Below are 15,250 nucleotides of genomic sequence, written 5' to 3'. Positions count from 1 at the left end.
TATTGTACTTTGCCATGTATTGTCTTTTTCAATAGGTTGGAACATACATTGAAAAGATGTTTGCCTCCGAGCTATCAGGAAATGTCATTGGTAAGATACCTGATCCGAATGTTCATTTCTGGTTTTTTTTTTTAATGTGCCCACCTGTGTGTCCTCTTCCAAACACTTTCAAATATAGAAGTAAGAATGTTGTGCAGACATAATATATTTTGGTGAAGACATTAATGTGGTTAGATGTGTATGTTTTGAAATTTCAATATGATGATGCTGATGCAGTTTATATCTTCTGTAGAAAATACTGCCATCCACTTTGTGTTGTGTTTATTATGTCTAGTGGCACTGAATGCAGAACCTGTTTATAGCAGCCACCTATCATACACAGCCACCCCCTAAAAAAACCTTCAAAAGAAGAACCTTGTTAAAGACCCTGTCTATGGTGGCCACCTGTCAATAGTGGGCACCTTTTTTTTTTTTTTTGTCTCCCCTAGGTGGCCACTGTGGACAGGTTTTGCTGTATTTTGTGAGTTTGTGATATGACAGTTGAAAATGTACAGTGTGATGAGCATAATTGAGTTGGAGCTGTAGTCTCATAAATTACCTGCAGAAACTACTGAATGGCTACTTGATATAGATAGTGTGAATTGAATAGAAGACAAAATTAAACAGAAGCATAGACATGTAACTGAAAGATGAGGTTTCACATGTCTCATGCCTCAGATCTATGTCCTGTGGGAGCGCTGACGTCAAAGCCGTACGCCTTTACCGCTCGTCCGTGGGAGACGCGCAAGATCGACTCCGTGGATGTGATGGACGCTGTGGGAAGCAACATCGTGGTCAGCACCAGGTCAGGAGAGGTCATGAGGATTCTGCCACGGATGAATGAGGTGAGTTGGTTCAGTTTTACTTCAGTTTATTTCTTCTCAGCTCATTCATAATCCCATCAGGACCACCTTCTCAAAAGACCATTAAAATCAATGGAGAATTCTTGACCAGAAATAGGTTGATATCAATGAAATACAATTAACAAGCACAAAAAATGAAAATAGTGTCAAAATGGGAATAAAGATAAGGAAGTTACGAAATTTTAAAGATGAGCTAATTTCGCAAAACATATCCTGAAACAGTTGATATGAATATATGCAAATGAGCTGATGATGTTATCACCTCACAATTATAAAGCTAAACTGAAGTAAGATGAAGGTACATTATATGTTTTCATGAACCAATAAATATCTGTAAAATGATATGATATACAGTCAAGCCTGCTTCTGTAACCACTTGCCTATAAGGACCAGCTGCCCATTAAGACCACCAAAATTTGCTTTCTCTGAAGAGCACAGTCCATGTTCATGAACCTGTCTAGAAAGGCCACCTACACAAGGAAACCTCTTCTGCTTCCCTTCTGCTGTCTTTACAAGCAGGTGTATCTGTGTGTCTATAATAATGACAAAGAGAGTGTGTGTGTGTGTGTGTGTGTGTGTGTGTGTTGTGAGTACTGGATACGGCAAATATTTCGCGAGGTTTTCATTTTCGCAAATTTCGCGAGTCAGATGCTATTCCTGAATTTAAAGACACGAAAATATTGACTCTAATCCTGATATGAATGTGACGTGCACATATACATTTCTCTGCTCGGTACTGTACTCCACTCGTGAAATCATCGGGACATCTAGGCCCCGTTTCATAAAAAGTTGATATGATAGCAACTCTTGCTGGAACGGCAATTGTCATGACAACGACAAAAGTCCAGCTTTGTGATTGGCTGTTGCTGTTGGAAGTTGCCATTCCAGCAAGAGTTGCCATCCTAACATCTTTTATGAAATGGGGCCCTGATTCACGAAAATTTAGACTCGCTAAATATGTGGTGTATGCATTAAAAAAAAACCCTCCATTGTATTCCACTGTGCGCCATCTCCAGGACATCAACGAGGAGTGGTTGTCGGACAAGAGCAGGTTTGCCTATGACGGCCTCAAGCGGCAGAGATTGACCGTTCCCATGGTGAAGAACGAGGAGGGCAACCTCACCCCCACTGACTGGGAGGAAGCACTCACCAGGGTGGCGTCCGAGGTAAGACTCTTCACCCTGGGTTGAAGGACCTGTGCAATGCCAAAGCTCCCAAAACCTCCCTGAGTCTGCAAGGGGGCTCCCAAAAACCTTGAACATCTCGTCGTGATAATGTCCTGACAAGAGCGTTGTATGTATGAAAGCCTCCCCGATTTGGGTATTATTTTTGCCCATTGAGTTGCATATAGCACACAAGTATTTCTTTTACTGCTCTTTGAAATCTTCCTGATATTAAAGGGCTGGTATAGCTTTGGTTTAGGTGAGAATTCAGCTTTTAACTTTTTGCAAGATATTCAGAAACCACTTCATGAAATGCTAAGAAGTCTCCAAGTCTAAGAGGAATTCAAAGTGTATTTGATGAAAATCTGTTTTGAAATGGCTGAGATATCAAAAAACAAAGCAAAACAAAGTGATCCTAATAAAATGTGGTTCCCCTTTTGTTAGGATTGCTTTGATTTGGATATCTTAGCCATTTCAAAACCAATTTTCATCAAATAAACATTGAATTCCTCTTGGAATTAACTGCTCTTTCACATTTAATGAGAGGTTTCTCATTATCTCAACAAAAAATGTTAGAAACCTGAAATTAGGTCTCAACCAAAACTATACTATGGCTGTGGTGCAAAGATGTCATGAGACTAATTGTTCGCATATATGTTTGGAATTATGAAAGATACCTATTCATATTTATTTTCTTCCAGCTCACTGGAGTTGATGGGAGTCAGGTTGCAGCCATTGCTGGTGGCCAGGTGGATGCTGAGGTAAGGACAAAAGGACCCGTAGAAGAAAAAATAAACAATTATATATGATGAAAGCTAGAATTATCCTTTTTATGCCTCCGCCAACGAAGTGGCCGGAGGCATTATGTTTTCGGGTCGTCCGTCCGTCCGTACATCCGTACGTCCGTACGTCTGTACGTCCGTACGTCCGTCCGTCCCGTTTTGTTTTTGTCGATATCTCAAGAACCGTGTGGTGGTTTTGCATCAAACTTGGTATGAGGGTATATCCTTGGGGGATGATACTTTGTGTGGATTTTAGGGTCACAGGGTCAAAGGTCAAAGGTCACAGGTTATTTTGTGGAAAAAAAAATTGAAATTTCATGTTTTTCTCCATATCTCGCAAATGGTTCAAGGTATCTTCATGGAAATTAGTATATATGCTTGTACCGATGGGCAGTGATTATCTAGGGAAGTTGGGGGTCATGGGTCAAAGGTCAGGGGTCAAAGGTCAAGGTCAACTCCTCAAAATATAACTACTTTCCTTATATTTATGCAGTGCCTGAAGGATTTTTTTAAAACTTGATGTATGCATGTATAACCCAATATATATTCTGTGGGAAGTTTCTTGCCAAAAGGTCAAAGGTCAAAAGGTCTAAGGTCAAGTGAAAGTGCTAAATTGCACTTTTTCCTCCATATCTCAAAAATAACTCAAGGTATTGTCATGAAACTTACATATTTATGCATGTTCTACCTAACAGTGATTCTCTTTGGAACTGTGGGGTCAAAGGTCAAAGGCCAGGTTTCGATAATACTATTTTACCATTTGATACTGAAATTATACTTTTTCTCAATACCTTGAAAATTACTCAATGCATAAACTTGTAAAAGGGTCAAATGTCAAGTGAAAATCATCAGTTCCCCCAAATACCTGCACTCTTGGTGTTTTAATCATTCATCCAATTGAACCTAGTTATAGGAAAGTGAACATTCAGCACATTTGTGGCAAACCTGTCATTTTAATATTTTGCCAATTGTGTGAAACTGTCCTCACACATTGTCAAGACATTGTACTATAGACCTATTAGGAGAACCATGTATTATGGCGGAGGCATACACCAGTCGCCGTAGCGACATTTCTAGTTTTAAAATATTCTTATGTGGCAGTGCCCTTTGTCCAACAGTTAAGTGGCTCTTGGATATGCTGTGGCAGTGTTATAAATTTGATTGACCTTAAAACGTATGTAGTGGTGGTGAAAGTAAATGTATAAAAGCCTCCAGGGCCAAAGTAAAGAATCCATTCAAATGTTGTACTGACATGAACTGTGACAGAGTAGCTTGGCACGTGTTTTCGATAGGGGATGAATTTTGTAAGTAAATTTTTGTATTCCCATAGAAAATGATTGCAATGTTTGGTAGCAATGAAATTGATCTGTGAAAGGATACAGTGTGATGTGCTGATTGTATAAATAATGAAGATTTCGCACAGTGGAGTATGTGTCAATTCTGCAAAAGTCGCCTTTTAAGGAGAGAAAAGTAGACCCAGCTACCGCTTAATCAGATTTGTTGCTTTTAAATTGAGTAACCTTAAAAGTTATCAATAAAACCTGTTAACAGTAGGCCTATATTTTTAGCTGAGAAAATACAGGGACGTACTTGTTAAACATACATCTAATTTGAATGTAAGAAATATGAATGCATACCAAAGGTTAAGATGTGTGAAAAAGGATATCAAATACTATGATGCAAGCAGCATTCATATGACCTTTTATTGTTCTTCCTCTGCAGGCACTAGTTGCCCTCAAGGATCTACTCAACAGACTTGGGTCTGAGGGTCTTTGCACAGAAGAAACTTTCCCTATGGATGCAGCAGGGTCAGTTAAAAACACTGCAATGATCACAATGCTTTCTCTTGGAAGCAGACAGTAGCTACATATCATAAATATGATGTACAACTTGATGATGAAAGTAATGTGTAACTCGACGATGAAATGATTTGCAACTTTGTAGTGTACTAATAATCAAGAATTGCCATTGCGTGAGTGAAATGCTTTCTCAACCTCCACATGACTGATGTGTGATTTTTAACTAGCAAAATACTTGCTCTTTCTGAGGGAAAAGGCAGCTAGATCAAAAGTACCATATTCCTGTGAGCTTGTAGTTACGAATCAAGATAAATTATTTAAAATTTCAGACATTGTGATGATAGATACTAGTTTCAAGAGAACTTGTCATATGGAGGTACTTTAAATGGCTAGACTACATTGAATGCTGGTATCTGTATTTGAATTCTTGGTATCTCTATGTGAATTGCCCCCAATCCAGAACTGACCTGCGCTCCAACTACCTGCTGAACACCAGCATCGCTGGAGTGGAAGAGGCAGACCTCGTCCTATTGGTCGGAACCAACCCTCGGTACGAGGCCCCGCTCTTCAACGCCCGTATCCGCAAGAGCTGGATACACAACGACCTCCAGGTGGCGATGGTGGGCCCCAAGGTGGACCTCACATATGACTACCAGGTAAGAACATTGTGGTTCTCATCTCCTAGGAAAGTTTTATCTTGACAATCAAGGCCCTTTGATTCAATACAGTGTCTTTGGTAAATTGGTGTATAAATATTTCTTTGAATAGTAGATTCTACTGATTTCTGTTCTCATGTTATCTGTAACTCTTTGTATATCACTGTCACTGTGACCTACATTCTTTTTGCCATGCACGTTCGTGTTTGTTTGTTTACCTCCAGTATTATAATCATACCCATCATAATTGTTAATATATAATGATGCTTAGTCTTACCATTAACCCGTTAAGGACGAGTCCTGAGTATATTCCAGCAGAAGTCATGGGAAATGCGTGTTGTAGCAAAATTAGCCCATCCTCAATAGGTTAATATTAATAGAAGTGGTGGTATTGTGACTGTTAGTATTATCATTCTTATTAATATCATTATCATCATCATCTTCATCATCATAATCATCATCATCATCAGTTTACATCTTAATCAGTTGGTCCCCTCCTTTTCTCAATCTTTTCCACCCATCATTCCTGCACAGCACGTGGGAGAATCTGTGGCAGTGCTGGAGCAGCTGGCCAATGGCTCCCACCCCTTCTCCAAGACCCTCAAGGCGGCCAAGAACCCCATGATCGTGGTCGGGAGCGGTGCCCTCCAGCGAGAGGACGGAGCGGCCATCCACGCCGCCGTGTCTTCCCTCGCTCACAGCGCCAGGGTCAGCAGCGGTGCCCCCGAGAGCTGGAAGGTCCTCAATGTATTGCACAGGGTGAGATCACTTTGCTCTTTCTTGCTGGTGGATCCACTATGGGCAATGACTATGACCCACATGAAGGGAAGAAAAATATATGTAATATGCGCTTATACTCATACATACATGTACTGATAATTTACTTTACAACTATACAAACATATAAATATCTCCTACATTAAGAGGTGAAACCAGCTTTTATTAGGACAACTTTGTTTTAATTTGTAATTGGATATCTCAGCCATTTCAAAACCAATTTTCATCATATAAACTTGATTCCTAGTAGAATTGTATGCTCTTTGATATACTGGTAAGTGGTTTTTGATTATTATGCAAAAGTTGAAAGCTAAATCCCCATCTGAACCAAAACTATACCATCCCTTTAACTTTCTATTTTGGACTCTGTAATCTGAAGCCTTGTGCAGTCTTTTATGTAGCTGTATGTTTGAATGAAATTTTAGATGGCAATGTACCTTTCAAAATGAGATGAAGTATTATCAAAACAAGAAACAAAGTGAGCTAGGATTTGCTTTATTCATCACCATGGGCCTAACTGTATTGTCAGGCTAAGAGTATTGTATATTTTCTAAGACTTTGGAAACACATCCTCCATTATGTGAAAGATATTAGGATTAATGATTATTATAAAAATCAGAAAGTTCTCATATTCTGCCAGTTGAAATTGATGCAAGTACTGTGCTTGACTTATCTTCATGCATTAAGAAGAAATCCACCTTGAGAATTAGTTTGTGTGAATAGAAGTAGAAAGATGAGAGGGACAGGACAGTGAAAGTTTGAGCAAAATCTGATCGAAACTGAGATGTTTTGAAGATGTGATCAATCATACTCAAATTGGCACACAAAAATTGATCACATAAGGCACTTTTCTGTGTAAACCACTGCATGACTGCTACATTGTTTGCTAGGTTGCCAGCCAAGTAGCTGCTCTGGACCTGGGCTACAGGCCCGGTGTGGACTACATCCGTGAGAACAAGCCCAAGGTCCTGTTCCTACTTGGAGCTGACGAGGGAACAATCACAAGGGCCGACCTTCCCAAGGACTGCTTTGTTGTCTACCAAGGTCAGTTTACATAAATGTGTCCTTTGCGTACCTCTTGTTGTTAGCATTATACAGACACCAAATGATATGGATGGGACTAGGTTTGTGTAGCCAGAATGCCAATTGCAAATGCCAGCTTAAAGGGAAAGGTGACAGCACTCTAAATCACAGATGAACTCCTCTAAAATTTTAAGATGATGTTATACCATTCACCCAGACCTAGGATCAGAAATACCATTTATGAATTTACTTTTGTTACTTTGATGGAATATTAATGAGTCCCAAGATCACAGACATGTTGTAGAAGCTTCAAGTTCTAGCATACTCTTTCTTCATTTCGGAATGTAGCACTTGTCAAAATAGATGACAATGACCTACCAGTTTCTTGTTTGTTACTTAATCTGGATGTTTGTTTTGTGAACTTGTCTGTTCAATTCTAGGTAATACAATTTGTATGTTTTCATTTCCTTTTCCTTTTAGTTAATAATCAGAAATTGTGATGATGTAAAAACAATTCTATCATGTCACTGTGTATATTGACTTGTGCAAGAGCCTAGAATTCATATTCTATTCAGAAATACCATTAACCTGTCTCCTTGTGCTTATCAGGTCACCATGGCGATGCGGGAGCCACCATGGCTGATGTGGTCCTTCCAGGTGCAGCCTACACAGAGAAGACTGCTACTTACATCAACACAGAAGGCAGGGCACAGCAGACCAGGTTAGAAACACAGTCAACACATTTTAGCTCCCAGAACTGTATTAGGGTACTGATATGCAGACTCGCTGGGTGATTTCAAGTTCGGTGCTAGTGCTAGTGCTAGTGCTATCCCAGCACTAGCACCGGCGATAAAACCGAACTTGAAATCACGTCGGTGTTGGGAGTTGACCTCAAAATTATGACGTATTTCTGGTTGCTGGTGCTGGGTGGGCTCGGTGTTGAATGTCGTCTGCTGAACCGAGCTCCGCTGTCTGTGTTAGCGATTTACGTGCTTTTTCCCTATTGACTAACACTAGCCCCTAGGGATTATCATTTTCTTCATTTCAAGTTCGGTGCTGGTGTTAGCGTTGCCGTGCGAGACCCGTATTCACTTCCATAAGAGATGCACGTTTTACGTGCAAAGTCTATGCTAATGCAGTGGTTGCCCACGTAAAGAACACGAACACTACAGACATGGCCATAGAAATCTGAGCCTGGGAGCAAAATAAAGATAATTGTGTTTTAAAGAAGGGATGAAATTTGTGGCATTTTAATCAGTCTTCCTCGTTACGTGTCTAAAACTAAGCAGTTTTGGCTATATCTTTTTGTATTTGACTTTAACTATGCGCCATCACTTTTTTCGTCGCGCAATTCTCGCCATCGCCAATGATGTAAAAAGTACCCGGATGTGGCTTTTTCGTCAAGATTTAGTGCACTTCGTAGCAAGGGCACTTCCGGCGCGGGGCATAACTTGCACAGCGCTAGCGTGCGCGTACGTGTACCTTACCTATAGCGCCGCGCCGACCACGGATACTAGTACAGCATATAGGCGGCTGTACACTGTAGTCCCCGCATGCATTGCCCTAGGCCGGCGGCCGGCCTTGCATTAGCATACACCACTGCACGCATAAGCTAACACATACCGGTACAGCGTACTGCTTGATCATGCGATGTGCACATCACAGATCAGTCATCTCTGCATACGCTGAAAATATGCTGGAAAATATTCACCCACCTGGATATTGTCATGGAATGCCCATCTTTTTTTTTTATTTGTTCTCTGTCGAAATGTCGCAAACACAATCGCGAACGAACCGTGATCTCGAACTTATCCTGTCTCCGAAGCAACTTCTTCCAAGTAAGTACCAAAGTACGTAGGCACTAGGCCTACTACCACTACTAGTAAGTCGCGCATGCACGTACTGCGCTGTGGAGTCACCCGCAAACTTCACCCATGCGGCCACGTCACGTCTCGCATGCCAGTAAGGGTCCTATTTCTGCAGATTTTTTTCATTTATTGTTGTGCGAACAACACATAGCAGCTTCGCAGCAACAACCAATAGTCGTATTAACAGCAATTTCTTTAGAATGGAGAAATTTCAAATCATATCAAAGCTGTAATTCAAGTCGAGAAAACAGGAAGTACACGTAGAATACAGTCGGTTGTGTGTGTAAATAGCATTAGTCGCGTATCATGCGCGTATGAACGGAAGTGACTTTGCTACCGGACTATCCCGTAATGCACCGTAAATGACGCTTAAATCAACATCCGGGTACTTTTTACGTCATTTGCGATAGCGAGAATTCCCGCGGAGCTCGCGGTGCTGTGATCCAACACCTAGTGCTGGTGATCGTTAATTTTGATCGGTATCGCCTCATTAATCTGACTGTCGGTGTTGGAGGTCGATTTAGGGCTGTTATTTGGCGGCTAGCACTAGCACTAGCACTAGCACCGAACTTGAAATCACCCAGTATATATGAACACTTGACATTTGGAACATGTTATAATAGCTGTATATTGTTCATGCAAGGGCCTCCATGAACATTAGTGTTCAACTAACTGATGGAGCCACCTTGTGAAAATAAGGCAAATTGAATGAATGAATGAATGAACGAACGAACGAACGAACAAACGAACGAACGAACGAAGGATGAATGGATGGATGGATGGATGGATGGATGATGGATGGATGATGGATGGATGGATGAATGAATGAATGACAGAACGAACGAATGAATGAATGAATGATGGATGAATAAATGAATGAATGAATGAATGATGGATGAATAAATGAATGAATGAATGAATGGATGATTGAATGATGGATGGATGGATGAATGAATGAATGAATGGATGATTGAATGATGGATGAATGAATGAATGAATGGATGATTGAGTGATGGATGGATGGATGGATGAATGAATGAAAAAATGAATGAATAAATGAATGAATGGATGTTTTCAATTTGTTTTTGAGCTATTAAGCAACCTCATAGTAAGTGTTGGAGAAAAACTTCCAACCTGATTTGTGAATGACAGAGCAATGTAGAATTGCGCCATAGTAAGAGCAAGAAAAGTCTGGAGCTTCTATAAAAAGTCGTGATCAAAGGGAACATGTGCTTTGTGAATCGCCCATCACTACAAGCAAATTAATTAATGTCGCCTTTGCAATTGTAATGAAAGGTTAACAAAGTGAGAAGATTTGATGGACATTCCAGTGATCTTGAAATTTTGAATGTCCAACAAAAATGCACTCTTCAGTAGATATTTAATTATGTAGTCGATCATGACTGTTTTGAGTGACAGACATTATGGTGTTCCTTCTAATTTAGCACTTCTCTCATCTCCTCAAATTAACACTGTCAGCAAAATTTATAAGATTTTGAGGGGGATGTGAAATTTATGAAGATTTGACATGTGATTTTCCCAGTGGCAAACTACATAATGGAATAGAGCAATGTGATTGTTAAAGAATTGAATGCAAACTAAACAAGTATTTTCTCCTTCCCTGACCCACAGGTTAGCGGTCAGTCCTCCAGGCTTTGCCCGTGAAGACTGGAAGATACTCAGGGCTCTGTCTGAGGTGAGTAGGTGGTCAGTTCAGGCCATAACTAGCGCAAAGAGACTATTTTTGTTTGTTTGTTTGCATGTTCTTTTCATGTAAGTACACACTTTGGCATTGCTCTTTGCACCAACTTTAATGTGGACTATGCAATGACAATGACAATTTGATGATCCCATGTCACCATAACTGGTATTGTGGATATCCAGTTACGTTTCAGAAGAATAACATGCTCTTTGACTGATGTTCTAATGTAAGATCAAGTGTATTTACACATTTCAGCAGTTAAGATGTCTTCAGGAATGAAAGAGTGTTGAGAAAGAGAGAGAGAGAGAGATGTAGAAAAAACAAACAAACAAACAAACAAAGGAGGACCACAAAAGAGATAGATATAATACAGAAATTGTGTGTTGCAGGCTGACAAGCATTTTTCTTGTCTGTGTATGGTGAAGAGTGGTACAGGCCACTCTCGTTACAACAAAGTCTTGAGGAACAGCAGTGTTCTTTTGTCTATTTTTTCGTACAGCTGAACAAATCAAGTATTTAAAGAAATGTGGATCATGATTGTGGGATCAAATTTTTACTTTGTTTTAAAGATAGGGAATCCCATTTGCATGCCTTAAATGAAGAGTTGTGTAAACACAGTGGTATGTTGAAGAGAGTATCATTTTAGAAACTCCCATAAAGTATTGAAAGTGGAAGGTAACATTTAGTACATTTTTATTGACCGTTAGATTTTGAATTTAATTTTTTTCGGGGTTCACCGTAAATTCCAGTACATTACTAGGCTACCTTTGCAGACCCATGCACTGCATGTGTGTCCATCATGTATATTTTGTGAATAAAGTTCATCAAAACTTCATCAAACATTTCTATATACATTCTTGCCACACACTCTTTATGTTATTACATCAGCTCTTATACTTTTAGATTTGTGTTTATAGATAAAAAATACAGAAGACTGCAACAAAAAGGCTTAAGTGTGGCTGACACACAGAACTAGTGAGTAGTTGAGTTTTGTGCATTATTCAAATTGTAGATAACTGTTGACTTCCAAATTTCTAAGCAGTGGCCTAAACAAGTCCCCTGAGGTTCATATTTAATGTTTTGCTGCATTTTGGGAGTTCTGTAAAAGGTATCCCCTACCTTTAATGAAATTTCATTACAGCCGTATTCATGACATTGGCAGTGCACTGTATGAGGAGGGGGAAGTGTGTATGTTTCCAAAGTTGTTCTAGAAAAATGTGTATTCTTCTGATCATATCGAAGTTCCGTCCATAAACCAATTGATATCAAACACCAAACATCTTTCTTTCCTTACTTACAGGTTGCCGGTCAGCAGCTTCCATACGATGACATCCAGGAAGTGAGGGACAGGCTTAGTGAGGTCTCACCAAACCTGACACGCTACGGTGATGTGGAGGAGGCCAATTTCTTTGAGCAGTCCCAAGTGCTTGGCAAGGTACAGCAGCAGTATATACTTACATATCGCTTAGCCGTTCTTGGTTTATTCAAATAAGTTACCAGGGCCATTTCATGTTTTGTTTTCCTTCTTTAATTCATTTTGTAATAAATTTTATGTCAAATGAAATGAATTCCCCTGGGCCATTTAATGGTTTCTTTTTCTCTATTTTTTATATCAGTCTTCCAACTCATGCACTTTGTATAAAGACAAATAATTTCACACAAGTTTATTTGTGCGATGATTCTGTTATAGAGAACATGATAATTAAGAAATTCCCTTTATAGCGAAATAAAAATTTAGGCACAAATTTATCATCCACACATCTTTATACACTTTATTTGGTTGATTATAACAAAATTTCAATATAGCAAAAGGAAACTGCTGGCCCTGAGGACTTCATTATAATGGGAGTCAACTGCACAAAATGATTTAATTTTTAGGCTAGCCACTTAAGCCATGATTGTTATATCACTATGTTTTATCACATACAAGCAGGATTTATCTACTGTGAAGAGTTCCAGGTTTTTGTCTTGTTCATGTTGCATTTGTTTTGAAATAATCTCATTTTACCCGTTGAGAATGGGCTGATATTGCTACAACACGCATTTCCCATAGACACTTGCCCGAGTTTACTCTGAGCTCGTCCTCAACGGGTTAACTTCATCTCTGATTCAAGGCATGTGAACATGATGTATCCAACTATTAGTGCAAGTATACATTGTTTAGGTGTTGAAAAGGAGGGCATGGTCAAGCATATTTATTTCACGCTGCACTTTGTGTCACCATCCACAGACGGTCAGTGCCAAGCTGTCCGACGCTCCCCTCCAAGTCCGACAGACTGCCCTACAAGACTTCTACATGACAGACGCCATCAGCCGGGCATCCCAGACCATGGCTAAGTGTGTCCAGGCTGCAACACAGGCATCACAGAAGAAATAACCATATAGCAAGATTTTGCCCCAAAAGCATGGAGTGCCCCACCCACATTGTCGAAAGCTGAACTTCATCTTTTGGAGAACTTTGCTTAAAAACGTTGTTACCAGTATAGCTTGAGAGGAAATCATGTGATTGACTCTTGCTACCTTTAAGTCCTTGTTACCTGTAGTCTTCAATTCTGGTTGTGCCAACACAGGCAAACATTGTCTTCGCAGACATAAGGTTAAGCAGCTACCAGCCTAGATCTCAATTGTCTGATCAATAAAGCTTGATGCCCAGAGCAATGATGCGCAGTGGCAATTTCTGTCAGTCACCCCTGCCAGGTGCTGTATAGAGCATGTTTTATACACTACAGAAGAGTTTTGAAGTGTGGGTTGGGCACTGTAAATGATATTGTATATTGAAGAGTGAATTTTAATGCAGCACAGTGGCAAACTTATTTTGCATATGTTACAAACTGCATTAGATATGGATGTCCTATCCTCTCTGCAAGTCTAAAAGAGTCGTCTCTTTCCAGAGAGAAATGTGTGATGATGACAGATACAGCGATGCTGATAGGAGCTTCCCTGAATTGTAAATAATAATTACAAACTTATGTTGTGCTGTAATAATCTTGACTTGATTTATCAAATCTCCCAAAGTGCTTGTGTGTTCTAAACCACTAGTCATCATTACTGGAACGTACAAGTTAACTTGTATGCTCATGTTCAGAAGTCTCATGCAGTTCTTCTTGACCCATTTAAAGCAATACTTATCTCATTAGCAACAAAAGATGTTTTAAAGTGAATAATTATGGAGTTATTCTATTGCATTTTTGTCCAACAGTAAGTCCTCTGTGACTTCAAAGTAAATTGGCAGATGTGCACTGCACACTGGAAACCAAGCAAGTCTTATGGTATCAATTTAGGCAAATTGAATTACCCTGTTAGATTCTTAACAGAATATTCTGGTTTTTGTGTACAAGCTATCTACCTTTATTTACTGTAATTGGCAAAAAGCAAAACATCTCCTGGCTGTTTACTCCCAGTCACTATTCGACTACAAAATGCAGATTGCTGCAAGATAATTGAATTCTGTCAGTAGTAGTGTGTATATTATAAAGCTCAACTGTGGTTCAAATGCTTGTCATACTCTCATACAACAAACAATATGGCTTTGGAGAGCACTGCAGCTGAAAAAAAAAAAACTGCTGTGGAATTGCCAATGAGCATTGCCAGAGCCAGACCAGAAAAGCGACATTGACGGGAACATTATCAATACGTCAGCTCCTCACGCCCTCCCAGTAATGAGTATTTTGTCGAGTGGAATCTGCACATATTGGATAGATGACGATTCTCATCCACCCTAAGATGGAATAGTTTTTCATGTTCATCTGTCTGTCACATCTCGTAGACATACATCCATCTGACGCACAATTGATCATTGCTTGCTGTTTGCCCGTTATGAAAGTTGTCTCATGGTGCCAATGTCAATCTTGAATGTAATACACAACTTTCTCATGTACAGAGACAAAAAACACACTTTGTCACATTTACTTGAAGTCATAATTTATTACAGCTTACTGTTTTTTGCAACATACCTAAGAAGCTAACACACACATAGTCCTTTGTTTGACTGCAACAGTTGAATAAAATCTAGGAGTGTCAGTCGGTTGTTGGCATTTCATTTTTCATATCTTTCTGCAAGCTTTCTCCCCCCCCCCCTTTTTTTTGACATGAGAATATGCTGTGAACAGTAAGAGATGAAATACTTTTGGAATTACGATATCTCCTTGTTCTGTCATACATTTCGCTTTGGTGATATAGTAGATTTGTATGGCACGGAATAAACTTTATCAAAAGTACTGCGATGGGTCTATGACTCCATGATTTCTAGTACTTGGATGGAGAGTGTTCTGATTAGCGTGACACATTGTTTTCTGATGGGCGGAATCTCTGTCAAGCGTATGGCGTGATCGAGCAGCCAATCAATATCACAGCCATATGTCGGTAGGAAATATAATTTCTCCAAATATTAGATTTCTGCTGCAGGAGAAGAGTTGTCGTACAAAAAGTTTGAATCTCCCTCAGATTTGCTGGGCGAAATTTTCTTTCAGCCAGTCGTTGATTTTCTGCTTGTTGTCCTTTTTGTTACTCTTGTTGTCTGGCTCGGTGCGGTTGTTGGCATTGCTGTTTGGTTGCCCTGTCGATTCCCTGCATGTGAGA

General features: G+C 39.7%; 2 protein-coding genes across 3 annotated transcripts in view; one reads left to right on the top strand and one right to left on the bottom strand.

The window, feature by feature from the left end:
• Positions 1–14,889, top strand: part of LOC140243751 (NADH-ubiquinone oxidoreductase 75 kDa subunit, mitochondrial-like) — a 36,109-nt gene extending 21,220 nt beyond the window's left edge. The window contains exons 7-18 of the mRNA XM_072323416.1: positions 36–90; positions 718–884; positions 1,919–2,068; positions 2,767–2,826; positions 4,570–4,655; positions 5,107–5,302; positions 5,837–6,061; positions 6,970–7,123; positions 7,712–7,823; positions 10,603–10,666; positions 11,973–12,107; positions 12,903–14,889. Of these exons, the coding sequence (XP_072179517.1) occupies positions 36–90; positions 718–884; positions 1,919–2,068; positions 2,767–2,826; positions 4,570–4,655; positions 5,107–5,302; positions 5,837–6,061; positions 6,970–7,123; positions 7,712–7,823; positions 10,603–10,666; positions 11,973–12,107; positions 12,903–13,049 (1,551 nt within the window). The 3' untranslated portion in view covers positions 13,050–14,889. The remainder of the gene's footprint in view (positions 1–35; positions 91–717; positions 885–1,918; positions 2,069–2,766; positions 2,827–4,569; positions 4,656–5,106; positions 5,303–5,836; positions 6,062–6,969; positions 7,124–7,711; positions 7,824–10,602; positions 10,667–11,972; positions 12,108–12,902) is intronic.
• LOC140243752 (potassium/sodium hyperpolarization-activated cyclic nucleotide-gated channel 4-like) overlaps positions 14,846–15,250 on the bottom strand; it is a 26,309-nt gene continuing 25,904 nt past the window's right edge. Inside the window, exon 12 of one of the 2 annotated variants that reach the window (XM_072323418.1) lies at positions 14,846–15,238. In XM_072323418.1, coding sequence (XP_072179519.1) covers positions 15,112–15,238 — 127 coding nt within the window. In that variant the 3' untranslated portion in view covers positions 14,846–15,111. The remainder of the gene's footprint in view (positions 15,239–15,250) is intronic. The other variant, XM_072323419.1, reaches the window with a different exon arrangement.

The sequence above is a fragment of the Diadema setosum genome, chromosome 20 (genome assembly GCF_964275005.1).
Source record: "Diadema setosum chromosome 20, eeDiaSeto1, whole genome shotgun sequence".
NCBI lineage: Eukaryota > Metazoa > Echinodermata > Echinoidea > Diadematoida > Diadematidae > Diadema > Diadema setosum.
This window is presented reverse-complemented; position numbering and strand designations above follow the sequence as displayed.